The 27,127-nt window shown below is 47.8% G+C and overlaps 1 protein-coding gene and 1 long non-coding RNA gene across 2 annotated transcripts in view; one reads left to right on the top strand and one right to left on the bottom strand.

Moving 5' to 3' along the window:
• Positions 1–16,187: 16,187 nt before the first annotated feature.
• On the bottom strand, positions 16,188–16,873 carry LOC308592585. The gene is made up of 2 exons (XR_014010566.1): positions 16,389–16,873; positions 16,188–16,290 (listed from the first exon to the last, which is right to left on the bottom strand). It is a non-coding gene; the product is annotated as an uncharacterized lncRNA (long non-coding RNA).
• Positions 16,874–16,939: 66 nt separating this feature from the next.
• SNTB1 (syntrophin beta 1) overlaps positions 16,940–27,127 on the top strand; it is a 109,970-nt gene continuing 99,782 nt past the window's right edge. Inside the window, exon 1 of the mRNA XM_081204720.1 lies at positions 16,940–17,795. Within this exon, the coding sequence (XP_081060846.1) occupies positions 17,153–17,795 (643 nt within the window). The 5' untranslated portion in view covers positions 16,940–17,152. The remainder of the gene's footprint in view (positions 17,796–27,127) is intronic.

The raw sequence follows: 27,127 nt of genomic DNA, 5'->3' as shown, positions 1-27,127 counted from the left end.
CTGATCAAACATTAATAAAATGCAGGCCTATGCCTGATGCCTCAGCCCTATACCCGCAGGTCTCAGGGTTGTTCGCAACATAAAATCACAATATAAAAACACAAAATATGTAATAAAAATAAGAACAAGAACAACCCAGTAATCCCTCATCCCCAACACATTTCGAAAGGGCGTTGGATGTCAGAGGAATGTTTTTGCCTGGCGCCTAAAAGTGCATAACACTCCCTGGGGAGAGCATTCCACAAATGGGGAATCACTGCAGAAAAGGCCCATTCTTGTGTTTCCACCCTCTGGGTCTCTTGTGGAAGAGGCACATGAAGAAGGGCATCAGACGTCTGGGTAGATTCATTTGGAGAGAAGTGGTCCTTCTTAAGTGCCATGAAAATAAATGCAAGCACATTTCAGATGGCTGGTTTTTAATCCAATTGGCTTCAAATCCAAATATATAGTGTGATTTTTAAATATATATAGGCAACCAAAATGATCAAGGGGATGGAACAACGCCCCTATGAAGAATAGTAGCAGAGTCTGGGACTTCTTAGGTTACAGGAAATATCCGTATAGTTAAAGCTATGGCTTTCCCAGTAGTGATGTATGGAAGAGAGCCGGACCATAAAGAAGGCTGATCGCCAAAGAATTGATGCTTTTGAATTATGGTTCTGGAGGAGACTCTTGAGAGTCCCATGGACCGCAAGAAGATAAAACCTATCCATTCTGACGGAAATCAGCCCTGAGTGGTCACTGGAAGGACAGATCGTGAAGCTGAGGCTCCAATACTTTGGCCACCTCATGAGAAGAGAAGACTCCCTGGAAAAGACCCTGATGCTGGGAAAGATTGAGGGCACAAGGAGAAGGGGATGAAGACGAGATGGTTGGACAGTGTTCTCGAAGCTACCAGCATGAGTTTGACCAAACTGCGGGAGGCAGTGGGAGACAGGAGTGCCTGGCGTGCTCTGGTCCAGGGGGTAATGAAGAGTCGGACGACTAAACAACTAAACAACAACAACAACAGGTTACAGGAAAGGCAAGCAAGTGGCAACATGACAGAAGTTTACGAAATTACGCAAGGAGAAAGCAGGGAGAGAAAAGTTTTGCTCCCTCTCTCATGACAATAGAAGTTGCAAGCATCCAATGAAGCTGAAAGTTCAAAGATTCAGGAGAGAAAAAAGAAAATACTGCTGCACGCGGTGCAGTAAATAAATAGGTACCACTCTGGCAGGAAGATAAACAGCTTTTCCATCCACTGCTCTGTTTTCGCCAGAAGCGGCTTAGTCATGCTGGCCACATGACCCAGAAAAACTGTCTGTGGACAAACGCCGGCTCCCTCGGCCAGGAAAGCGATATGAGCGCCGCAACCCCAGAGCCGTTTGCAACTGGACTTAACTGTCAGGGGTCCTTTACCTTTACTGGTTTGATATTTGGGGCTCAGACACAATCTCTGTTTTGTACTCAGCTCCCTAGTAAGCAAATTGTCCCCTGGACTAGCCAAGCTCCCCCAGCAGCCCACAACACTGTCCCAGATTTGCAAATGCAGCCATGGGTTCCAAACGATTGGTGACCCCAGGTATACTCAGTCAGAAGGACTTTCAGCTGACCCTCATTCTGTTCAATCCAGCGATATTCCAAAGGACAGCTTTAAATATATATATGCAAATTTGTGTTTATGTACAGAGACAGTGGTACAATTCAACAGCCCGGTCCTGAAACTGAATCCCATCCAGAAAAGCACTTAAGCAATCTGTTGAACTGAAATGAAGTGCAGTTGGTGTTTTTGTTGGACGGAGGCTAAGCAGGTGAGAGCAAGGAGGCCTTTTTAGTACATCGTGGAGTGGAAAAGACATCCTTTTATTCTGAAATATGAAGGTGACATACCCCTAGATCCTTTTCACAGGGAAATTTGGAACGTGCTGAATTTTCCACAAGATCCTGCCATCCCAAAATGATGATACTGGCAAGGCCTTATTGCTATTATCAAGGAGACAACGGTGTTTTTAAGGGCACAAGAACGAATTAATGACCCCTTCCCTGGTCTTATGGTCTTGAATGGAGACTGCCACAAAATAGATGGCTTGGTGGATCTATTCGCTGTTGCTTTCTGTAACTAAACAGGGCCCTACAAGTGGGGAAGAGGACCTGTCTCCTTTCCCACGCAAGACTGTATTTTATCCACACTTGAAGAGTATTTGCATAGCTGAACTCCTTGCTCATGAAAAGAGGTCAAGAAAAGGAAAACCGTAATTCCAGCCAGTAAATATATATAGATCTGAAAACCTTCAAGCACAAAAGGAGCATTTATACTTTTACGACTTCTGTAGATTATGGGTGTTCCCTACGCTTTGTGTCTCTCTTTTCATTCTCACCTTTTAACCTTTTTTTTTTTTTTTTGAGATTGCAGATTGGATGGCATTAACTTGACTCCTCTCCTGCTAATTAGGAAGGGAAGAGGGAGAATCTTGTTCCAGGGGATAATTCTTTGAAAAGCTCGTTTAGAACGACTTCCAAGTCCTGTTTTGACTTAGTGTTTGTCAACAATCCAACAATATCAAGTGATCAAGCAAAATCAAGAGGGCAAGAGGAGGCGGCGGTGGCGACGCTTAGGTCTCCAGTGGAGAATATGAGATTTTATAATAAAAGATATCAAGTCACTGATCAAAGGGCTTCTTCAGATGCTGAAACAGAAGTAAACCCCAAGAGTAGGCTGAACTTTATGACACAGTTTCAAGGGATCTATGAGCCTGGTGTGCCAGTGGGGAGCCTTGCAGAGTGGAGGGAATTGTGCTTAATCTTTTCCAAAAGGCTGTTTTCACGTCAGCTGGGAGAGAGGACAATCTCCAGACTGCAAGAAATAAACTCTGCATGTAATTCAACTCATCCTCTTTGTTATTATTGTGCATACTTTATTTGGTAGCACTAGTGCTAGAAACAGGGACGCGGGTGGCGCTGTGGGTTAAACCACAGAGCCTAGGACTTGCCGATCAGAAGGTCGAATCCCCACGATGGGGTGAGCTCCCGTTGCTCGGTCCCTGCTCCTGCCAACCTAGCAGTTCGAAAGCACATCAAGTGCAAGTAGATAAATAGGTACCACTCTGGCGGGAAGGTAAATGGCGTTTCTGTGCGCTGCTCTGGTTCGCCAGAAGAGGCTTAGTCATGCTGGCCACATGACCCTGAAGCTGTACGCTAGTTCCCTCGGCCAATAAAGCAAGATGAGCGCTGCAACCCCAGAGTCGTCCGCGACTGGACCTAATGGTCAGGGGTCCCTTTAGTGCTAGAAGCATATATCAGACTGTGGGTCTGAGAAATGGGGCTGTGAACTGCTATTTTGTGATGAGCATAAGAGCCAACTCCTAATGGCAGAGGTCCCTTCACCCCCTCCCATAAAATAGTTGAGGGGGCTGCCCCTCCCCCAATGGATGGGCATTCAAATGGTCTCTGTGCCCCATGTCTTGTGATTGATTATGCAGAGTGAAGCTTACCTGGGGCCTCCAATATTTTATTCAAGTTTGCACCTCTGACAATGAGCAAATATTCCAACAACCAAAGGAAGAGATTGGCTGCAAGGTTGGGGTCAACAGCATTCATGATGCCTTCTGTTAGATGGTGGGGGGTGCTCCGGAGAAGGCATTTATTTGGTGAGAATTCCCATGATAGGAAGCTAAGGGAGAGGGGCAAGCAAAACTTTCTCGTTGGAGCAGCTAGGCTGGAAGCCAGACGCAAACACAATCCATGCAATCAAATCTGCAAGCGATTAATTGCCGCTTGGAAGAACGTGTCTTTACTGCCACTGCCAAGGCTGAGAAGGCTTCAATTTACCTAAACTAAAAGGCACTACAGTGATACCTCGGGTTACAGACGCTTCAGGTTACAGACTCCGCTAACCCAGAAATAGTACCTCGGGTTAAGAACTTTGCTTCAGGATGAGAACAGAAATCGTGCGTCAGTGGTGCGGTGGCAGCGGGAGGCCCCATTAAGCTAAAATGGTATCTCAGGTCAAGAACAGTTTCAGGTTAAGAGCGGACCTCCAGAATGAATTAAGTTCTTAACCCGAGGTACCACTGTACAAGGAAGAAAGAAGTCATCAGATTAGAATGTCACCTATGATGAGACTAATCAAAACGTCACTTAAGCAAACAGATAAGCAAAGACTAATGATATAGAAACAAATTACACACATCCTATGGTCCCAGTAATTAACTAATTAACCACCATGTGCCCAATAAATCCTACAATTTAACAAATACCGTAATCAATCTACATTTCTAATTCCCTATACAGTGGTACCTCGGGTTACAGACGCTTCAGGTTACAGACGCTTCAGGTTACAGACTCCGCTAACCCAGAAATGGTACCTCGGGTTAAGAACTTTGCTTCAGAATGAGAACAGAAATTGTGCAGCAGTGGCACAGTTTCAGGTTAAGTACGGACCTCCAGAACGAATTAAGTTCTTAACCCAAGGTACCACTGTACTTCCTTACATAGTGGTACATAATGATCACAAGCATACTCTCCAACGTTCTTCAAATGAAAATAGGGACATTTCTCACCCGCCCCAACAGACCCTCCTCAACTCCCCATTTTTTTGCTTTTCCCTGCCCCTGTAGTGTTGAATTGGAGGCTTCCTGTTCTTTTTTACCCAGAGTCTATTTATTAAGTCTGTCAGATAACTTGATAGACAGTATCAAAGCCTCAGAAATGCAAAGCAATATATGCTTGCGCTGACAGATGCATAACCAGCTTTGAAGTTTGATTCTGTTATGTCACGTGCTTGCTATATCTTTATTTGGGGGGTCTATAATTAGCTGTAGTTACTGCTTTATCGCTGATTTTGTAGGGATATTTTTAGAGTATCTCAGTTTCAAACAAATGACTTTTTTTAAAAAAAGATGTTTTGTATGTTGATGTCTGGATTTTGAAAAACGGTGCCATTAAAAAAAGGAAAAAGAAAGTTACAAACGTTAAGGCACTAAACAAGTGCAAAGGGCTATTAAACGAAATGGTAACCTAACCTTTGCAGAAGATACAGAACATTTTTAAAAACATAATGTGGGGGGCAGGGAATCTGGACAACAATCAGTCTTTGTGTTCTGGTTTTCACATCTACACCAGGGGGGGGGGGATATTCATTGTGCATCTTTATACATTCCAAGTTCCAACCACTCCCATGGATGAAAGTAGATGCAATTAAAATTCTACTAAAAGCCATGATTAGTTGCATCACCTATAACTCCCTAATTATAGGGACTGAATATAGCAATCAAGAAAGTCCAATCACTTGAAACTGGTTATAATTAATTTTCTAGCATTGCTGGGTGCATAGTGCTTCTAAGCTTGAACTTCCAGTTTTAGCGTAAATGATCTCAAGACGATTCATGCTGTGTTCATTGAAGGGAGGTATGGCCACAGGTATTTATTGCTCACAGCTGAGGCTTTGCAGATGTGAGGTTGTTGCCTGCAGGGAGCAGTAGGCTGGATGAGGGCCAAATGAATAAGATGGAGGTGGACTGGCGGTTTTTTGAGTCTGGGAGTTGAGTAGATGGCCTGTTCCGCATGAGGCTGCACTTTTTTTGAAGGTGCATAGCTTGGGGGCTTGATCCATCTTTCTCACTGTAGGCTTGGGAAGGCATAAAGTGCTTATTATCAGCTACACCCAGTTTGCTGGTTACAGCCACTCATGAAGAGATATAGTAACATCCTGGCTAGATGATTACAATGTGCTTTTTCTGGGGCGACCCTTGCTCAGAATTTTCAACTAGTGAAAACTTACTGGCTCCCATTCTCTTGGAATCGAATTACACTGATTTATGAGAATCCACACGGGTTCCCTATACACTACTATATACTACTACTACTAATTTGTTATTTCTGTGTCGCCCATCTGACTGGGTTGCCCCAGCCACTCTCGGCAGCTTCCCACAAATTTAAACATCAAACACAGTAAAACATCAAACATTAAAAACTTCCCTATACAGGGCTGCCTTTAGATGCCTTCTAAAAATTGTATAGTTACTTGTCTCCTTGGCTTAGGGGTCAGAACTCCATACCCTCCAACATTTCTTTGATGAAAATAGAGAAGTAGTGTAGGAAGTAGAATCATAGAAACATAGAATTGTAGCGTTGGAAGAGACCCTAGTCAAACCAGCTGCAGTGCAGGAATCACAGCTTGAGAATCCGTGGCAGATGGTCATCTGACCTCTGTTTAAAAACCTTAAATGAAAGAGCATCTGCAATCTTCCAAGTTAGTCAGTTGCACTGGCAAACAGCACTTACTTGTCAGGAAGTTCTTCATAATGTTTAGTCGGAATCTCATTTATTGTAATTTGAATCAACAAAAGTAGGGCCAGCGAAGGGTGAGGCCGTGGAGAGGATGTGACACATGGAGACTCCCAAGGGATAGAGAGCCATGGAGGCCATGTGTCTGAGGCGCAGGTTAATTCTGTGTCCAGGGCAGATGTTTACCAGCTCCATTTGGTACATAGGCTGAGACCCTACCTGCCCGCAGACTGTCTCGCCAGAGTGGTGCATGTTCTAGTTATGTATCTCCCACTTGGACTACTGCAATGCGCTCTACGTGGGGCTACCTTTGAAGGTGACTTGGAAACTGCAATTAATCCAGAATGTGGTAGCTAGACTGGTGACTGGGAGCGGCCGCCAAGACCACATAACACTGGTCTTGAAAGATCTTCATTGGCTCCCAGTACGTTTCCAAGCACAATTCAAAGTGTTGGTGCTGACCTTTAAAGCCCTAAACAGCCTCGGTCCAGTATACTTGAAGGAGCATCTCCATCCCCATCATTCAGCCCGGACACTGAGGTCCAGCTCCGAGGGCCTTCTGGCAGTTCCCTCGTTGCAAGAAGTGAGGTTACAGGGAACCAGGCAGAGGGCCTTCTTGGTAGTGGCGCCTGCCCTGTGGAACGCCCTCCCAGCAGATGTCAAGGCAATAAACAACTATTTTACTTTTAAAAGACATCTGAAGGCAGCCCTGTTTAGGGGAGTTTTTAATGTCTGATGCTGTATTGTTTTTAATATTCAGCTGGAAGCCGCCCAGAGTGGCTGGGGAAACCCAGCCAGATGGGCAGGGTATAAATAATAAATTATTATTATACCACTTTTTCAAAGCTATATAGCAGCTGTTGTGTAGCTTTGGGGCGTGGGGCATAGGGGCTGTTTATCCAGGCGCAACTGCTTTGCGGGTTTTATATTTTTAAAACTAAAACGAAGCAATCAAGTGGTCTAAAAAGTTCGTGAAATAATTAATATTAATAAAATAAATGACCACTGCCACTGTCCGTTTCCCTCTTTTTGCTGGGAAGACCCTTCCCCACCATCACCACTGCCGCCTGGCCCTGACAGGAACCGTGGGTTAAGGGGTGCAAGACTTGCTTTGCCCCGGGGCACTGGCAACCCACGCAACACCACTGTATAGGAGCTCCAACATTTCTCTTTTACAAATGAACCCCTGCTTGTTACATGGTACAAACGTAATCATGAATACCGTTTGAAGAAGAGATTTGCCTCAGAGGAGAAATAAACAATACGCTGGCAGGCACTCTGTGTGCTATTGCCAAGAGACAGACAAAATGAACTCTTGTTGTTCCTACACACACACCCAAGGCAGAGGCAGATATGGCATAACAAATGCTGAGAAATGTCAGTAGGCGGGCACACCGTCTTTTGGCAGGTGGCAGCAGGACGTGTAGAGACAGGAGAGGGGGGGAAACAGGGGCATGCAGCTGTTCATTTTTAAAAGGCAAAGGGGGGTCTGCGTCGCATGTCAAAACCAGAAGGTCGGCCAGCGAGACGTCTGTCACTTGTCGGAGGAGGCATTTTGCAAAACGTGGCATTGAGAGCTGCCAAATGTCATAGGGGGTTGGTAGGTAGGAATCTGTGCTTCAGAAAGTCTTCATGGAGCAATTGTGGCACTTAGGGAGGTGGGGCCCCTGCAGTGCTCAAGCCACTATTTTACCACCACTATTTGCTTAGAAATTTCATTTTAATGAACTGAAGAAAGAGTGGGTGGCTTTCTAATAGTGGATCAGCAGACTTGCGCGATTTTGTTTTCTCTGGAGGTATCCCCAGACAGTCAGTGTTTTGCAGGAAGGATTAGAGTTGGGAAATTTGGGTTTCTGCAGTCAAAGAGGATTAAAGCACTCTGTTGCCTCAACGTAACATAACCACTTTTTAAAAGAAACTGAAAAGGTAGGGGATATGAATTGAATGGTGCGGAATAAACAAATGATTAACAGGAAGTTGTGTAAACAGCCTGGAAGCAAATCGGAACGAATCCAGCTCAAATGCTTGCTGTCATATAACCGCCCCACAAACAAATCCCAATGAAAGCTAGATGACAGACCTGAGACAATCAAATCTCAGTGTACGTTTTGTGCAAGCAAATGAGGATGAGTGTTCAATGTGTAGACTGTCTGCAGAAGCTGAGAATCTCCTGGTTTTGTCATGCACAAGCCTGGCATGACACCCTGCGGGTATCAGGAGTGCGTGCAGGAGCCAGGCCCAGTGACCAGTAGGACTTTGCAGGACTAGGGCCTTCCTAAGTTGGTTCTGAAGAGGCAAGGCACGGCCGCACAGGTGAGGCCGATTGATAACTCACAGCACCTGGTGGCAAGAGCCAGGAAGGGATATAAGGTCAGCCTTTCCCTTCGGCTCTTTGCCACAGCAACACATTCCCTGCCTTGCTGTGTTCAGCTCCTTGACTCCTTGCTTAGCTTGATCCTCGGACCCCTGACTTCGTGACTCCTTGCTTCTTGATCCTCGGACCCTTGGCTTCCTGACTCCTGGCTTCTGGACTCCCATTCCTGCTCCTACCCCGCCATCTTGCTCCCAGTCCCAACGTCCCCAGCCGGGACTTTGATCGCCCGTGAACCACACCATGACAGAGGGTCTGCATTGGCTGCTTCCATTGGCCACCTGGAGCTTGGCCAACCACAGCTCATGAGAAGTTTGTGGGGCTACCAGTGTTAGCCACAGTGTGTGAGCCAAGGGTTGCATCCCAACATTTCCCACATTGTTCCGGGGGATACTACTGGTTGATTCACTCCTGCAGCTGCTTCCCTTGGCCACTTCATACTGGAGTATGAGGAGAATTTCCCTTAGCCACTCCCTTCAGCCAAATACCAACCTACAGAATGAGGGGAAGAGGTCACACACCCAGAAAAATGGGTCTGGGTCTCCATTTTGCTTACAGGCCACCATCTTGTATTGCCCAAACCTAGTGTAAGAAGAAATATGGTAGATGCACTTCTGCGTTCCGTATTCATAACAGCCAGTATTAAGCAACTCCAAGCAATACTTTTAGTTTGGCTGCCCCCCGTTCTGTGGAATTCAATTTCCTGTTGAGACATAACAGGTGCCCATTCTCTGTCCTTCCTGGAAGCAGCTGAAGACATTTTTGTTCTGGCAATCTTTCCCAGCAGGATGAATACCATGGCTGTGTCTCCTATTTTTCCCAGTTAATTTGCTGTTATTTTCTGTGCTGATTTTAACTGCTTTTTAAAACGCTTCTCACGATATTGTGTACATCACCTGAAGACATCATATTAGTGGAAGGTGATATATTGTTTCTTCCTGCCACCACTAATACCACCACTAATAACAATCATATAATTTTTTTTTCAAGAGCTGTGTTTCCAGGACTGTACAGTCGTACCTTGGAAGTCGAACAGCCTAGTTCTCGGACCTTTTGGCTCCCAAATGACCGAAACCCGGAAGTCATTGTTCTGGTTTTTGAATGTTCTTTTGGAAGCTGAATGTCTGACGGAGCTTCCACAGCTTCCGATTGGCTGCAAGAGCTTACTGCAGCCAATCAGAAGCCGTGCTTTGTTTTTTCAAAAATTTTGGATGTTGAACGGACTTCGGAACAGATTCCGTTCAACTTCCAAGGTATGACTGTATAACTAAAAGATGCAGTTGGGGAACCATATGTTTGAATTATCTCCCTGCTGTTAAGAAAACCAGGGTATGAGCAAATGCAGATCTATCCTAGACTTCTGCCTGACTTTCATATGGAATGAGTTTTAACTGGGAGGAAGATTCCAACAATTTGCCATCTACACCAAGAAGCATAAAGGACTACAGCATTTTAAAAGGGGAAAATCCCTGATTAATCTCCTAATCTAGTTGTTTGCTGCCCTCTTGATCTCACTTTATGATGTGTGAAAGCCATGGCAAGATTCTTTCACCTCATCATGATTTGATTTTGTGCGTCAGTGTGAATGTAACCCCTACACAGAGATGGCTGATATTACATATTGGGAAAGACTTGAGAAGTAGCAGGCTCCAAAAGCTGGCAGATAAATCTGGGTGGAATCCTACTGTAAGTCAAGTGGGAGAGGTTTGGATACAAACATGAGTGTTATTTATGGATAGCTATGGCAACAAAGGGCTGCAACGGGAAGGACACGTACAAAACTGCGATCGGTTGCTGAAATATTATGCCATGATAAGTGGTAAAAATGAGCGGAGACAGTTTGGTACTCTTGGGTGATGGGAGCAAAGGGTCTGCTCCAGCTGTGGGGAAACTTCAGCCCTCAAGATGTTTCTGAATTACAATTCCCATCATCCCTGGCCATTGGCAATGCTTTCTGAGGCTAATGGGAATTGTGAGAAAAAGAGGTGCAGCAGAAGAATAGGAGTGAGGCTTGTGGGCCTGCTGAGGTGAAAACTGTTAAGTTGTGGGTGAACATATCAGATGACACAGCAATTCTTCAAACAGCTCTTGTTTATTCAGAGGCCAGAACAGAACTGAACTGAAGAGCTCAGTCAGCCTGCTTATATAGAGCTCCAGTACGACGTTACTGTAGCAACTTCTAAAACTATCCAATCACTGAATGTCACTTTCGATCCTTCATTTGCATAACTATCTACAGTATCCCCCTGCTGGCCCAGGGTGAGAACTTCAGTACATAACAAAAACTATCTATGATTTTATCCCTTGGGCCTAACGAGGAATGGTCTCAATGCTGAGAGAAATCCTTAGGCAGACTCCAGCAGCCAGGGCTACCCAGAATCCTGTGGGTTTAGAAAGGGAACCCTAGAAAACAGAAGTGCCAGCCTTATAAGCAGGTGTAAACAGGAAGATGTGATCCTTCAGGTACTGCGAGTCCATGCTGCTTAAGGTCTTAAAAGGCACCCTGCAGTTTAAAAATAAACAAACAAAAAACTATAATCGTCATGATGCCAAGATGATCAAGGAGGTGGAGAAGCGCAGGAGCAGTTGACTCAGTTCTGCTCCAGAGTGATTTCCAGCGTTGCAATGAGAGACCCTTTTATGAGTTTGGGAGCCTTTTCTTTTCCAATTAGAGCGCACAGCTGCTCAAAAGAAAGTGATGCCTGTCTGATGGGTAGCAGACACAAGGCAGGCGCTCACGGCCTCAATGGGGGCCATTGTTCAGGGGGAAATCTTGCCATTCAAAATGCCCAGATGCTAATGGAACTATTTTCTCCTTCATCTTTCACGGTCACTCTCTTCGTTTATCTAGCTGGGCTCTTTGAATCGAAGCGGCGGCTTTTGTGCACTTTGTAGATGAAGCACCTTCCAGCTTGGGCTTCAGGAATGTCATCTGGCTATGCTTTTCACAAGGGCTGTAGCAAGCGCTGGTTTGAGACATGGCATAGGAAGAGCCCTGCGGGGGAAGGAAGTACTCACAGAGAGCCAGTGCGGTGCAGTGGTTAAGAGTGGTAGACTCATAATCTGGTGAACCGGGTTCGCTTCCTCGCTCCTCCACATGCAGCTGCTGGGTGACCTTGGGCTAGTCACACTTCTCTGAAGTCTCTCAGCCCCACTCACCTCACAGAGTGTTTGTCGTGGGGGAGGAAGGGAAAGGAGAATGCTAGCCGCTTTGAGACTCCTTCAGGTAGTGATAAAGCGGGATATCAAATCCAAACTCCTCTTCTTACAGGGTGACAAGAGGATGGCAAGGAGATGGAGGGCAATGCACAGGAACCAGAGCAGCAGGACCCATCACGAGAGCCAGAGCTTCTCCATAGACATGGCAGGCTCTCAGGTGTACAGAGCATTGGGAGGTATGCTCTAGGACAGCCTTTCTCAACCTGTGCGTCCCCAGATGTTCTCGAACTACAACTCCCATCACCCCTAGCTAGCAAGGCCAGAGCTCAGAGTAATGATGGGAGTTGTAGTCCAACAACGTCTGGAGACCCACAGGTTGAGAACCGCTGCTCTAGGAGGCTGGAACAGGCAAGGGCCCGCAGCCCAGTTCCTTATTTGACCAGGTGGGGCTCGCTAGCTCTGGGAGAAGGTGTCTGATTCCTCAGCTTAAGTAGGCTTGGAACAGGTGAGGGTCACCTGCCTCATAAAGCCCAGACGTGGCAATCAGAGCAGAGGTGCTGTATCTGCTCAGCTGCCCATGTTGGTGGACCTTGGCCGGGATGCCCCTGGACCTCTATGGGACTGAGCTTTGTGTTGGACTCTGGACTGTATCCTGGACTTCAGACTTGGCCCACTTGGACTGACCTTCGACCTTGCTTGAATGGATTGACCTATGGTCTTTTAACTTTGGACTTGACATACTGACTAGCCGCCAGGTAGGCCAAGGGTTGAGGAGACTTTGCTTCTAGCTGCTCTCATTCTTATAGGTTTGCCTACCTTCACGCCACCAAGGAACTCTCAATTACCGTATTTCTCGCTCTATAAGACGCACCAGACCATAAGACGCACCTAGTTTTTGGAGGAGAAAAACAAGAAAAAAAATATTCTGAATCTCAGAAGCCAAAACAGCAAGAGGGATTGCTGCGCAGTGAAAGCGGCAATCCCTCTTGCTGTTCTGGCTTCTGGGATAGCTGCGCAGCCTGCATTCGTTCCATAAGACGCACACACATTTCCCCTTACTTTTTAGGAGGGAAAAAGTGAGTCTTATAGAGCAAAAAACACGGTAAATTCTGGTTCTGTGTCCCTCAACCTTCCTTGGATGATTTGGTCAACCAACAGCCTCTAGAATTTGTTGAGAGCTGCCTTCTAGGTGAAGTTCAGGCTCGCTCTTCTGCTCTTGCAAAGTGAAGCAGGCAAACTCAGAGTAAGTGGTACGTTGTTTTCTGGACAAGCCTTCCCTTTGACAGGCGGACAAAGGAAGTGGTGACATGTGGAATTGTTTCTCGTCTTCTCTCTTACTATGCTAAGAATTCCAATTTGCTCAACAGCTGCTGTCACAACCACCACCCAACCTTTGATCCGGTTGTTTTAAGCAATGTGCCTCTTAATGCAGCAACAGATGCAGCTGATTAAATATATAAAAATGCAACAAACCAAAGCCCCTCCTGGAAACAAAAACACTTGCCACCTTGGTGCCTTGGGAAACAATCAATGCTTGAAAGAGACTTGCAGAGCAAATCAGGCTGGAGGGGAAGGGATGGAATGTCACTGTAACTAAGGATATGTCAACACTTCAGTTATAACCATTTATTTTTAGGATTGCTTGTTTGGCTTTCAACAACAAAATTCGCTGAAGGCTGAAGTTTATGTTACAATACTTTGGGATGGATCTGAACTCTCACCAAAATAGTAGGAATAGCCTTCGCTTTGCCTCTTCTCTACAGCTGAACTAGAATCCAAGGCGGATATCTTACCAGCTCCACCTGGTACGCCAGCTGAGACCCTACCTGCCCGCAGACTGTCTTTCCAGAGTGGCACATGCTCTGGTAATTTCGACTACTGCAATACCCTCTTACGAAGGACTTCCTTTGAAGGCGTCTCGGAAACTACAACTAATCCAGAAAGTGGCAGCTAGACTGGTGACAGACGCTGGGACCAAATAACACTGGTCCTAAAAGATCTACATTGGCTCCCGGTACATATCCGAGCACAATTTAAGTGTTGCTACTGAACTTTAAAGCCTCAAACCTCTTCGGCCATGGGTACCTGAAGGAGCATCTCCACCCCCATTTTTCAGCCCGGACACTGAGTTCCAGTTCCTAGGACCTTCTGGCGGTTCCCTCATTGCAAGACGTGAAGTTACAGGGAACCAGACAGAGGGCCTTCTTGGTAGTAGTGCCCCCACCCCACCAGATGTCAAGGAGATAAAGAACTATATGACTTTTAGAAGACATCTGAAGATAGCCCTCTATAGGGAAGTTTTTAATATTTGATGTTTTTATTGTGTTTTCATATTTTGCTGGAAGCCGCCCAGACTGGATGAGGCAACCCAGTCGGGTGGGCGACATATAAATATAACAGTAGTGGTAATAATTATAATTATGAATATTAATAATAGCCCAGCCTCAATTTTCTAACAGTACAAGTTCTGCTTATGTGCACACTCACACATGCAAACACCCCTGTGGGGCAGGCTCCCCATTTGAGGCTAGGCAACATGCCCTCTGATGAGCCCTTCCTCTGCTGTTGGGCCCTGGTGGACTTGCCTAGTATCAATGGTGCACAATAGCAAGCAGTAGTGCCATTTGGATGGAGGCTGCTGCATTAATTCCTCACAATTCCCTGGAGCAAAACTGCTGTGGGAAATTAAACTAGCAGCTTGCGCAGCTTGAAGCATTGGGACGGATTCTTTATTCTTTTAAAGAGCGTTCTAGAGCTGGGTTCTGGAGCTGCAGCAGCTGCCCAGGTGCTAAGGTTGGCTCTGCAAATCTATTCTACAGGCCTAGACTAGAGGAGTGCTCAGACTGCTTCTGGACCCCCCAAAATGCAAGATCTACCTTAGGGAAAAAGAAAAGGGAAAACTCAGGGCTCTGACGGCCAAGCATGTGACTACCTGCAAGAAGAGCGCACCTAGAACATGGGTAGGCAAACTAAGGCCTGGGGGCCAGATCCGGCCCAAGCGCCTTCTAAATCTGGCCCGCGGATGGTCCGGGAATCAGCATGTTTTTACATGAGTAGAATGTGTCCTTTTATTTAAAATGCATCCCTGGGTTATTTGTGGGGCATAGGAATTCGTTCATTCCCCCCCCCAAAAAAATATAGTCCGCCCCCCCACAAGGTCTGAGGGGCAGTGGACCGGCCCCCTGCTGAAAAAGTTTGCTGACCCCTGATCTAGAAGCACCGGCCCTCTGCCAGCCAGTAGCCAATTTTCAGACAGCACTCAGCGTGTGAGGATAAGGGCATTTGCTTGAACGCTTCTACTGTGAGACAGTGGAATCTGCTAAGCTGTGGGTGGAGCCTGGCAAACTCTGAAGTTTACTGGGTTTTTGGGAGCCAGTGCCAGACACCTGAGGCAGTTAAGAATAATGACAACGGTGGGAAAAAGAATCCAGAAGTAACAGTTGGGTAGGTACTAATTATTGCATTAGTTGAGGCCAACAAAAACAATAACGTGCAAACTGTTGTTCCCCGGAACTATATTATTATTATTATATAAAACAACATGAGAAGAGCTTTGCTGGATCAGGCCAAGGCAGGAGCGTACCTAGGGTAGGGTTTCCCAAACTCCGGTCTCCAGCTGTTTTGGACTACAACTCCCATCATCTCTAGCTAGTAGGACCCCATTGGTCAGGGATGATAGGGGTTGTAGTCCCAAAAAGCTGGAGACCCAGGTTTGGGAAACCCCAACCTAGGGGTTGGTCAGGTTGGCCCCAGCCAAAGGTGAAGGCGGGAGGGCGGGGGGGGGGGGTCGCACAAATCACACCTCTCCACACTGTCTCAGAGTGGCTATGAGCCTGCCCACCTGTCTGCTCCCTGGGCTGCTCCTCCATTGCTCTGGGAGGCCTGGTGAGATAAGTTTCTTGTCCACGGTCTCTCTCGGCTTTGGAGGCGCTGATAAGGCTCTTTGCCAAGGGCACAAGGGAGCCTAGGTTTGCCTTTGGGCCAAAGGACCATCTAGTCCAACACCCTGTTGTTCGAGAAGCCAACTACAGAGCCAGTGTGGTGTAGTGGTTAAGAGCTGTGGACTCGTAATCTGGTGAACCGGGTTCGCGTCTCCGCTCCTCCACATGCAGCTGCTGGGTGACCTTGGGCTAGTAACACTTCTCTGAAGTCTCTCAGCCCCACTCACCTCACAGAGTGTTTGCTGTGGGGGAGGAAGGGAAAGGAGACTTTTAGCCACTTTGAGACTCATTCGGGTAGTGATAAAGCGGGATATCAAATCCAAACTCTTCTTCTTCTATGGGAAGCTGAACCCGAGTGCAACAACCTTCTCCCCACTTGCAGTTCCCAGGAACTTGAATTCAGGACTATGCTGCCTTGGTCATGGAGTCAGAACACAGACACAACAATCGCTTGTGGCAACAGATAGTTTTATCCTCCGTGAATTCGCCTATGTAAGAACATTAACGGGGTGACATCCCACTCTGTCTTCAAGGAGCTCAGAACAGTGTGTACTTTATGTGTAAAAGAGAAAGAGAGAGGCAGAGTCTGTTACCACACAACCTCACGAAGTGTGAAGCAAGCCCAGTCCTCGATCCTATTCCCCACTTACCTGGGAGTAAGCCCCGTCAAACTAAATAGCATTTACTTCTGAGCAGCCACGACCAGGAGTGCCCTTAAACCGAGGCACGATTAACAACGCCAAGGTCACGCAAGGTTCTTCTGCCGTTCTTTCGAGCTGCACCGAGCTCCGTCTAATAATAATAAAACCTGTTTTTTTAAAGCAGCCCCACATTTTCTCTGGGCATATTATTTACTTATGTTTGTTCTGTTAAACACACACACACACACACTCACTCCTTTCCACCGCCTAGGTCTCAAAGCGGCTCACCCACACTAAAATGCGCAAAACTGAAAACCTCAAGAATCTCGAAACAAAAACAAGCTTTGCCCTTCCAGGAAATGCTTGATCTCTCCGGGCCGGCGGCGTGGGAGCCCTTCTGCTTTAACCAACTCCGAAGCCTCCAGCTGCGCGCCCGTTTCCAAACTCGGGCTGCCTCTTGCGCCCTTGCGCCGGAGTTTCCTCCTTCCGCCCGCCCCGTCCGTCCTTTCTGCCCCCCCCCCACCCCGCCCGGTTCTCCCCACTGCTCCTCCCTTCGGCTCGCCACGCTGCAAGGCTGGGAGCTCTCGGGGGCTCTCCCTGGTCCCTCCCTCTCCTCCTCCTCCCTCGTCCTCGACGCCTCTCTCTCTCTCTTTCGCTCGGGCGCCGAGGAGAAGTCTTGCGGGCTCCTCCGCGCGCCCTCTTTCGCTTCCCTTGCCCGTCCGCCTGTCTGTGCGCGCCCTCGATCACATGGTGCTTCGAGAAATGCTCCAAAGATGGCGGTAGCGGCGGCCGGAGGGGGAGGCGGCGTCGGCGGCCGGGTGCAGCGCAGTGGCGCGCTGGAAGTTTTGGTGCGCGACCGGTGGCACCGGGTGCTGGTGAGCCTGAGCGACGAGGCGCTGGTGCTGAGCGGCGACGAGGGGGGCGCTCCCGCCGCCTACAACGGCATCGGGGCGTCGGGCAGCAACGGCAATGGGACTTTCTGCAGCGGGGCAGCGCTGGGTCCGGCGCCGGGGGGCGCCTCGGCCGCCTGCAGCCTTTCCAGCGGGGGTTCTCCGGAGTCGCCGTCGGGGGGCGGCGGCGGCGGCATGAGCCCTAAATCGGGTTTGATGAGCGGGGTGCGCACGGCTTTCACCGACCTGCCCGAGCAAGTCCCCGAAGCGATCTCCAACAAGAAGCGGTGCGTCAAGGTGCTCAAGCAGGAGATGGGCGGGCTGGGCATCAGCATCAAGGGGGGCAAGGAGAACAAGATGCCCATCCTGATCAGCAAGATCTTCAAAGGGCTGGCCGCCGACCAGACCCAGGCGCTCTACGTCGGGGATGCCATCCTGGCCGTCAACGGCACGGACCTGCGCGACGCCACCCACGACGAAGCGGTGCAAGCGCTCAAGAGGGCGGGCAAGGAGGTGGCGCTGGAAGGTAAGGGGTCCTGCAAAGTTTCCTAAGAAAGAGACGGGGCGCGCGCGGGGGGGGGGGAGAATAGTGAGCTGGTGGAGCGCACAGCCCTGGCCCCCCCAAATCGTGAAACGCTTCGCGCGTGTGTTCTGTGTATGAAGAGAAAGCCTTGTTTTTGGTTTAAATCTGGGCTGTGCGCCAGAGGCGCTCTTCACATGCCGAGAGGCGCTCTTGCGCTTTTAATCGCTTTGAGTGAAAGGCACCCGGGACGGACCGAGGGCAACGTCGGGTCCACCTGCTGGGGGGTGCGTGGGAATGTGTGTGCGCGCGCGCGCTGACGCCGCTCAGTCTTTGCAAAGCATTTAGCCCGTTGGCATCGGAAAGGGCATCGGAAAGTAGTTGGCTGCTCTTGCTTGCAGAAATACCCACGGTATAGTATTTGCCTGTGGTGTTCGTCGGAAGCCAGAGTGGGTGCCTTCCACATACAGCTGCACTCGCGACTTGCCGTGGCCAGGGATGATGGGAGTTGTAGTCCAGCAACATCTGGCGGGCCCCACTTTGGCTAACGTTGCTATACTCGCCCCCCCCCCCCCCCGTGGTGCAGCCTGTTGCCTGTCACGTCAACAAGTTTGGCGGGCTTGCTCACGAGTAAATGAGTGGTGGATCATCCCCCTAAGGGCGTGTGTGTGCTAAAGAAAGGCTTCCGGTTTAAGTTCTTTGTTACGCTGAATGTTTATCTTTTAAAGATACATAGTAATAATAAAAATAAATGAGAAAAACGAAAGGCGTTGGATTTTGCTGTGCATGGTGCCCTTTGGGAAGTGGCAAGGTGGGTTTTGAAGCTACTGCTGCACAGTGGGGGGTGCAGGGGGGCCCGGCTGCACCGGGCGCAACATCTGGGGGTTAGGGTTAGGGGGCGCAAATCCACGGGTTAGGGGGCGCAAATTACTTGCCCCGGGTGCTGACAACCCACGCTACGCCACTGCTGCTGCAGGACTAGCACTTCTTAACCCGAGCTGGTATTGCTGGTATTGAGCCTCTGCCTTGAAAACACATTATGGTGTTAAGTTCCTAGGATATGGTTTGTTATTACTGTGCAGGTGAGGAGAGCCATGTGGTCTTTGCCTGGCTGTATTAAGGTGTTTGGGCTTGAAGCAAAATACACAATTAGGGGCTAATCCCCTAATTGGAGTCTGCAGTCCTAAGCACACACTTACCTGGGAGAAATGAACCTGACAGAACAGGATGAGATTTACTACCAAGTAAACACACATGCTAATTGGAAAGGACCTCTCTGTTTCTCTCTGAGAAACCGTTCCTGGTTTGTGCATGTGTGGAGCCTTCTTTGGAGCAGGAAGAACAGGCAGCAGGGAAAGTGTTAAGTGTGGTCCCCCCCAGCGTTGTCCTCTCTGCAACCCCCCCCCCTCCTTGCAACCTCTGCTCCCAATTGCTCACTCCAGATTCTGGCTTTGGATTGTAGAAAGAAGAGAGAGAGGAAAATTAGGGGAAAGTTGCATGTTTTTATGTGCAATGTTGCCTTGCATAGTATGGTGGTTAGATTGCTGGACTAGGATGCTTGGAGGCCAGGTTTCAAATCCCCACCCTTAGCTATGAAGCTCGCTTTGCGACCTTGGCCCAAATAACCTTCTCTCAGCTCAGCCTACCGAACAGGATTGTTGTGTGAGGATAAAGTTGAGGAGGGAAGACAACTGTGTCTTTATCTCCTCGGAGGGATATCAAAATAATCAGTAGATAAAATTTAAAAAAAATGAAATGAGAGACAGTCTAGAGCAGGCATCCCCAACCTTTGGCCCTCCAGATGTTTTGGCCTACAACTCCCATGATCCCTAGCTAACAGGACCAGTGGTCAGGGATGATGGGAATTGTAGTCCAAAACATCTGGAGGGCCAAAGGTTGGGGACGCCTGTTCTAGAGGTAGAATATGCCAGGACAAAAGTCAAGGGTAGACAGGAATTTTCAAGCCTTCGTATGTGAATATTGAAACGACTCAGTGTGTGTCAAAAGCATGAGGATTTGTATCATCTGAATAGGAGGAAACAGCTGAGCAAAGATACCTTCAGTGTTAAGTTTGACAGCCTCTCACAGCCATTAGCAAGCACATCTAGAAAAACAGGATTAGGGGCTTCACCAAAGGTAAAGAGAGGTGGGTTTGTTTGTTTATTTATTTACTTAAAAAGAAAAAGGATGACAATTGGGAGATGCTTTCGGAAGATCCCTCTGCTGTCCCCCCCCCCCCGCCAACCCTGTGTGACACCTTGTAAGTTAATACTGTAAGGGGTTAACTTCTAGAACTTTGCCATCTTATCTGTTAAAACAGAGAACAGTGGGTCAGATCAGGTCTTTCTGGCAAGGTGTGTAGTAGATAAAGCAAGCTTGGCTGGATACTTTTTGTTTCCTCATATCCGAGGAGCACTGTTCGTTTAAACTACTCTAAAGTTCAGCTCTTTTTACAAGTGTCTGTCCGCCCCCACAACTGAAAATGTGAATGCAGATTTCGGAACTGCATTGGCTAAGAAGGTGCTATATGCTGCATGCAAAACGGTTTTCTTTTTTACCCTGCTGTCAACAAACCCCCCAGGCCTCCTACATTTTGAAAAAGGCCGTTTTACGGCCCAGTGATATTTAATCGTGAGGTGAGGCTTCCTTCCAAATAAGAGCATGCAAGATTTAGTGGCGCTTGTGAGAAGTCGTTCGGGTCACAAACGTGAGCACCCATCCCTCTCCAGACTCACAGAGATTAAGGGTTGTGCAACTCTAGATTCAAAGCTCGATCAGAGATGAGTGACAAGGTTGTCCTGCGTGCTCTGTTTGAGCAGGAGCAGTCTGTGTGATAAGCAAAGGTTAACAGTGTTCTCCTGCAAGGGCACTGCCCTGTGGACCAAAGTTGAGGAAATCACAACTTTGGGTGTGCAAAACTTCTGCTTAGTACCCTCCAGCTGTTTTGGGCTAGAACTCGCAACGGGCTTAGCTAATGTGGCTGATTCATGGATGGTGGGTGCTGTAGTCCAACACAATATGGACGCCACCATGTTAGAGAAGACTGGGAGAACAGAGATGATAATTGTCAGCCCTCAAGAGAGTTTATAAGGGACGCGGGTGGCGCTGTGGGTTAAAACACAGAGCCTAGGACTTGCCGATCAGAAGGTCGGTGGTTTGAATCCCCACAACAGGGTGAGCTCCCGTTGCTCAGTCCCTGCTCCTGCCAACCTAGCAGTTTGAAAGCTCCTCAAAGTGCAAGTAGATAAATAGGTACCGCTCCAGCGGGGAAGGTAAACGGCGTTTCCTTATGCTGTTCTGGTTCGCCAGAAGTGGCTTAGTCATGCTGGCCACATGACCCGGAAGCTGTACGTCAGCTCCCTTGGCCAATAAAGCGAGATGAGCGCCGCAACCCCAGAGTCGGTCACAACTGGACCTAATGGTCAGGGGTCCCTTTACCTTTAAGAGAGATTATGGGAATCTTTGTCTTAATTGCCCCTCCTTCCATAACTTTGAAAACTATGGACTGCATTTTTAAAAGGTTTCCAAAATGGGACTTTGGAAGAAGGGTTACACCTAAAAGTTGTTGCTGCTCTCTTCTCGGTGTTCGTCAAAAGTAAGCTGCGAGCGCAGACCCCCAGGAGCCAAACAGCAAAAAGTTGCAGGAACAAAACATCCATTTTGTGTTTTTTTTAGAGAGAGAAAATGCCCTTGGTGATAACTTGCTTGCACACACAAGTTCATTGTCCTAGAGATTCCCGACCCCCAGTTCGTTGGCATTTGTGAAGAAGGTTGACAGACAAAATGCCACTCGAATTCTCCTGTCTTCTTTTGAAAAAGGTTTGCTCAAATATATGGCAGCACTTGAAGCCTTGAAAAATGATTGGAACAGAATGATGGAGTAACCGTGCTTCAGGAAGTTATAGAGCTCGTAAAACTTTCTCTGTAGTTGGATCAGCTGAGCACTGTGTTGGAGTTAGCAAGCTTTTGTGTTTCATAGAACTCCTCATGAGGCAGAGTCATATGTCCTATGAGACTACACAGGCATCTGTGCCTTCCCCCTTCCCGTCTAGAGATTTAATCCTCTACTTTAGTGATGCTATGAAAGCCAGGTGGCCAGAACAAAACCAACACACACCTGTTGCATTAAACAGAAGCTTGGTATGCAGAAGGAAGCACATAAAATGTTATTCATCATTCACGATCATCTACAAGTGTTAGCAGATCCAGCTGATGTGAAATTCATAGGAGCAGAAAGCTGTAAAAAGTTGACCACCCCAATAGAACCTAACTAGCTGACCAGGTGAACCATAGTTACTGGTATTGTTAATAAGGAAGAAGAAAAACTGTGGATTCATGTGTTCAATGACAAGCGGCTTTAATGAAAACTTTGGAAGTTGGAGAGTTGTAGGTAGCTTGAATATGTCCTTCACAACACAGTCAACATGATTTGCATATGCAGTCGTACCTTGGATCCTGAACGCCTTGGTAGTTATCTGTTTGGCTCCCAAACGCCACAAACCTGGAAGTGAGTATTCTGGTTTGCGAACATTCTTTGGAACCCGAACGTCCAATGGGGCCTCCGATTGGTTGCAGGAGCTTCGGAATTTTTGGAGGCTGAACATCCAGCACTGCTTCTGATTGGCTGCAGGACATTCCTACAGCCAATTGGAAGCCACACTTTGGTTTTCAAATGGTTCCGGGGGTCGAACGGACTGCCGGAATGCATTCTGTTCGAAAACCAAGGTACTACTGTATTGTTGTCCACCCCACATTTTTTCTTCACAAAAACCCTGTAAGGTAGACTTGACCAAGTATTGGTGAATGGTCCAAGATGACAGAATGAGTTTTGAGGCTGATCAGGAACTGAACTGTGTTTGCTTTCTTCACCGCACTGTACTGTGGGAACTGTGGAACATACTGCAATCCTATGTATGTTTACTTGCAAATAAGCCCCAAAGAGTTTAATGGGACATTCTCTCTAGCAGGTGTGTTTAGGAAGGCACAGGGAGGCTAAAATACCATTGGTTTGTTTTTGCAGTAAGCCCAACTGAACTCAGTGGGACTTATTTCTGAGTAAGCATGCCTAGAATTGGAATGCAGCTTTCTCTGGATTCGGTCCTTCGTTGAGCTGCTTTGCAGTGAATCATCTGAAAGGTTATCAATGGCTATGTTCTGCCTCAACTGTCAGAGCCATTAGGTAATTAATGGGATTTCAGTTTAGAGATGGTGTTTAAAGTCTATTCAGGAGCTTGTGCCATGGGAGGGCCTCTTCAAGGAAAGTTGTAGAAGTTTATTTCACATGCACGTTTCACATGCACTCCCAATACGTTTCCGAGCACATTTAAAAGTGTTGGTGCTGACCTTTAAAGCCCTAAACGGCCTCGGTCCTGTATACCTGAAGGAACGTCTCCACCCCCATCATTCAGCCCGAACACTGAGATCCAGCACTGAGGGCCTTCTGGCGGTTCCCTCATTGCGAGAAGTGAGGTTACAGGGAACCAGGCAGAGGGCCTTCCCGGTAGTGGCGCCCGCCCTGTGGAACGCCCTCCCTTCAGATGTGAAGGAAATAAGCAGCTATCCTATCTTTAAAAGACATCTGAAGGCAGCCCTGTTCAGGGAAGTTTTTAATATTTAACGCTGTATTGTTTGTAACACTTGATTGGGAGCCGCCCAGAGTGGCTGGGGAAACTCAGCCAGATCAGCGGGGTATAAATAATAATAACAACTTCTTCTTCTTCTTCTTCTTCTTCTTCTTCTTCTTCTTCTTCTTCTTCTTCTTCTTCTTCTTCTTCTTCTTCTTATGCACCACCCACCTTGCTTTCCCGTTGTTGCTGCTCCTCTGCTTCCTTCGCAAACTAGAAACTCGCAGGGGTCTAGATCTGGCCGTGGGTTGCTGATTCCTACTTGGATGTCTAGCAATGGACACGTTTGCTAAACAGATGTCCAGGCGGGCAAAGCATTGCACTGTGCGGTGTTTCATTTTCAGAGAACAATTCCTGGCAGGTTGCAGATCGTGCGACATCTGCCTTTCCTTGGCTTAGCCTCTCATCTGGTTGGCATGACCCAGAGCCCTGGTACTGCTATAACTGGCGAGGTTCAGAATTGCAAACCAGGCTTGCTGAAGTCATGAGATTGGCTTAGAGAGAAACATTTGAGGGTAGTTGTGGGGGTTTTTTCTCTTTTTAAAAAAAATTCCTTCCTGATCCCTGATCCTCCTGAGAACATAATTGGCACCGTGTTGTCTCATTTGAAACTCTTGTATTATAAAAAAAGATTAAGAGCTTCAGCATTCCTTTAATACGAGGCCATGTGTGTGTCTCCTATATGCACAATCCCATGGTGCTTGCTTACATCCCACTAAAGTCTTCGAGATTTAGGCACTTAACTTTCTCCAGATGAACTGTCCCACCCTGCTTACGTTATGCACATGGCTAGTTAGCCCTTTCTCATCTTGACAAATTGATGCATGCATGATTTTTTTTTTGCGTATGAGTGCCTGCCACAGGAGAGAGGGTGTGGAGGATTAATTAAAATCCGGTGCCGCAGACAGCTGATTGCAGTCTGAAGGCATTGGCGATGTATTTTGGTATTGAAGAATTCTTGATTTCGGTTCATATCGGCCCCAGGACAAACTTAAAATGCAGAGTGAGAGTTTTAGCCGAGACTTCGGCAGCCGAGGCTGATGAACTCTGTATGTTGTGAGAACGGAAAGCGAGAGCCCTGGCCTGCAATCCTGTAGAAATGGGCCCATCTGACACTTTTTGTTCATCCATTTGGTCCTGGCCTTATGGTAGGCTTCATTTGACTGCCTCCTCCACCCTTCTGGTGAGCTGGGCAGTTCTTGGAAATATCTTCTGTGGCAGGGAGCACAGAAAGGGGACCATGTTCTGCCACAGCCTTGTGGGGATAAATGGGTATGTGGGCATAACTTCGGAGAGAATTTGGCCTTTGCCGTTTAGTTGATGATTGATGTGAGCAAACACTGCTTTCTGAAGTACTTTTCCACAGCTGTAGCAACTCACACTCCAGCCTGGACACGCTGTACTTCAGAGGCAGCTATAATTCCTTGAGGAGCAAAATATGCAGGTATCTTGAGAGCAGAGTCCCTCTCTCCTAAGTTTAGTGCTGTGCAGCAAACCTTAAGGGCTCAGAAGGTAACCGGGTCAAACCCGAGTAAGGATACTTTCTTGTGAGGGGAGGTGAACCAGGAACCATCCAAATGTTGTTGCCAACTTTCCTAGCAGTGCAAAGTTAGTCTGCACAAGTGACCAGCCTGCACACAAAATTTGTGACAACGGCTGGGAAGGGTGGCCTAAGGACCTGAGGGGGGGGGGAACCAACTGCTTTTTTCAAATTCATAAAAGTTTCCTTTGCTTGCCATGAGATTTACAAGCCTAAACTATGCCAGTACCTGCAGAAGTAGGGCAGGAATTTGAGTGTGTTTTTGAAAATTGGCTGCGTATTGTGTCCCCAGGAAAAGAAAAGAAAAGCTTCCCTGAAAGTTTAGCTTTCATTTAAAAACAAGCAAGCAAGTCTCTGTTCCTTTTTACTTGGGAGAAAGCAGGCAGGCAGTAGTCTTCCCAGTATCTCATTAAGGAGAAGTCTGGCTCCTGCCTTTCAGCCTTCTGCATGACTCCAGAATAAGTGAGAAGCTCTAGGCAAGATATCTTGCCTCTCCTCATCCCTCCCCAGCCCCAGCCAACATGACAGTTGTAGTCCAGATGTTGTGGAGGGTACCACACCTAAATAATTCAATGCACTTATAGAATTCTATTCACCTGCCTGCATTCAGGTCATAGCTGTCAACTGTCCCTTATTTGGCGGGAAACTCCCATATCCCAGCGCCGTGTCCCGCTGCTGTCCCTTATTGATGATGTCCCTTAAATTTCCCGGGTTTCAAAGGAAGCAGCTCCTTTCCCTCCCTCCCTGCCGGCCAGGGAGGAGGGAGGCTCCAACTGTGTTGCTTGGCTGCGTTGCTCACCCAATAAGGAGTCTCAGAATGACTGGGGGGTGGAGCTTGCATGCCTTGTGCCGATCAAATTGGCCGCGTTGCCTGGGGACTCGCCTTTGCTCAGCGTTACCCAGTGGAGAGGTGACAGTGGTTTTCCTTGCTCCATCCTCTTTGCCGGGTTCGGAAGCACGTCAAAGTGCAAGTAGATAAATAGGTACTGCTCCGGCGGGAAGGTAAACGGCGTTTGCGTGTGCTGCTCTGGTTCGCCAGAAGCGGCTTAGTCATGCTGGCCACATGACCCGGAAGCTGTACGCCGGCTCCCTCAGCCAATAAAGCGAGATGAGCGCTGCAACCCCAGAGTCGGTCACGACTGGACCTAATGGTCAGGGGTCCCTTTAACTTTAAGCTTCTCTTGCTGTGTACCCTCCAGGCACCACCACAAAGCTTTTGCAGGCTCCAAGGCTTGAGAGGGAAGCACGTGTTGGATGTGTGTGTGCTGTTCTCTGCAAAAAAGTATTGTGTAAATTAGGAAGTTCCTTCGAAGCAATTTTTGATGAGATCTGGCTTCCCCTGCACCGAGCAATCTTTTTTTGCTGGGGCTGTTTTGAAACCTTCTTTCGTAACTGCAATCAGAAGTTACATCCACTGGTTTCCTCCCCTAAAAGCTTGGGCAAAGAGAGGGAGATGGCTCAGACCTCACACTGTGAACGATCTAGCTCCCATTTCAGTAGATGGCAATTTGGAGCCTGTGTCCTTTATCTTCCTTTCTCCCTAAAAGTGGCCTCCCGGTGGGGGGGGGGGTGGATGCATATTAAAAACACTCAGCGTGGTAGGAAACTCATACATGGATATGGACAGAAGTCAAAGCTCCAGAAAGGCTTCCCTGATTAAGAAGAAGAAAATTGGCAGGACAAAGGGATGTTGCCAACCGCTGTGCCAAAGGTATTGCTTGTTTCCTTGCACTGTTACGGTGAAAGGTACAAGAGAAGAAGAAGAAGAGTTTGGATTTGATATCCCGCCTTTCACTCCCTTAAGGAGTCTCAAAGCGGCTAACATTCTCCTTTCCCTTCCTCCCCCACAACAAACACTCTGTGAGGTGAGTGGGGCTGAGAGACTTCAAAGAAGTGTGACTGGCCCAAGGTCACCCAGCAGCTGCATGTGGAGGAGCGGAGACACGAACCCGGTTCCCCAGATTATGAGACTACCGCTCTTAACCACTGCACCACACTGGCTCTGGTGCAAGGTGCTCTTTTAACACCAAAGTTGTCACAATAGCCTGTCAATCTCCAGAGAGTGCAAGTTGGGAAACCTTTGAGTGTTGTGCCGTAAAAGCAACCGAGAGTTTGCTGGAGCCTTAAAGACTAACACAGAATTACAGAATTGAAGAGTTTGGAAGGGTCCCCGA

Source organism: Podarcis bocagei (assembly GCF_964188305.1).
Source record: "Podarcis bocagei genome assembly, chromosome: 8".
NCBI classification, from domain to species: Eukaryota; Metazoa; Chordata; class Lepidosauria; order Squamata; family Lacertidae; genus Podarcis; species Podarcis bocagei.
The sequence above is the reverse complement of the archived record's forward strand: the minus strand, read 5'-3'. Positions and strand labels throughout refer to the sequence as shown.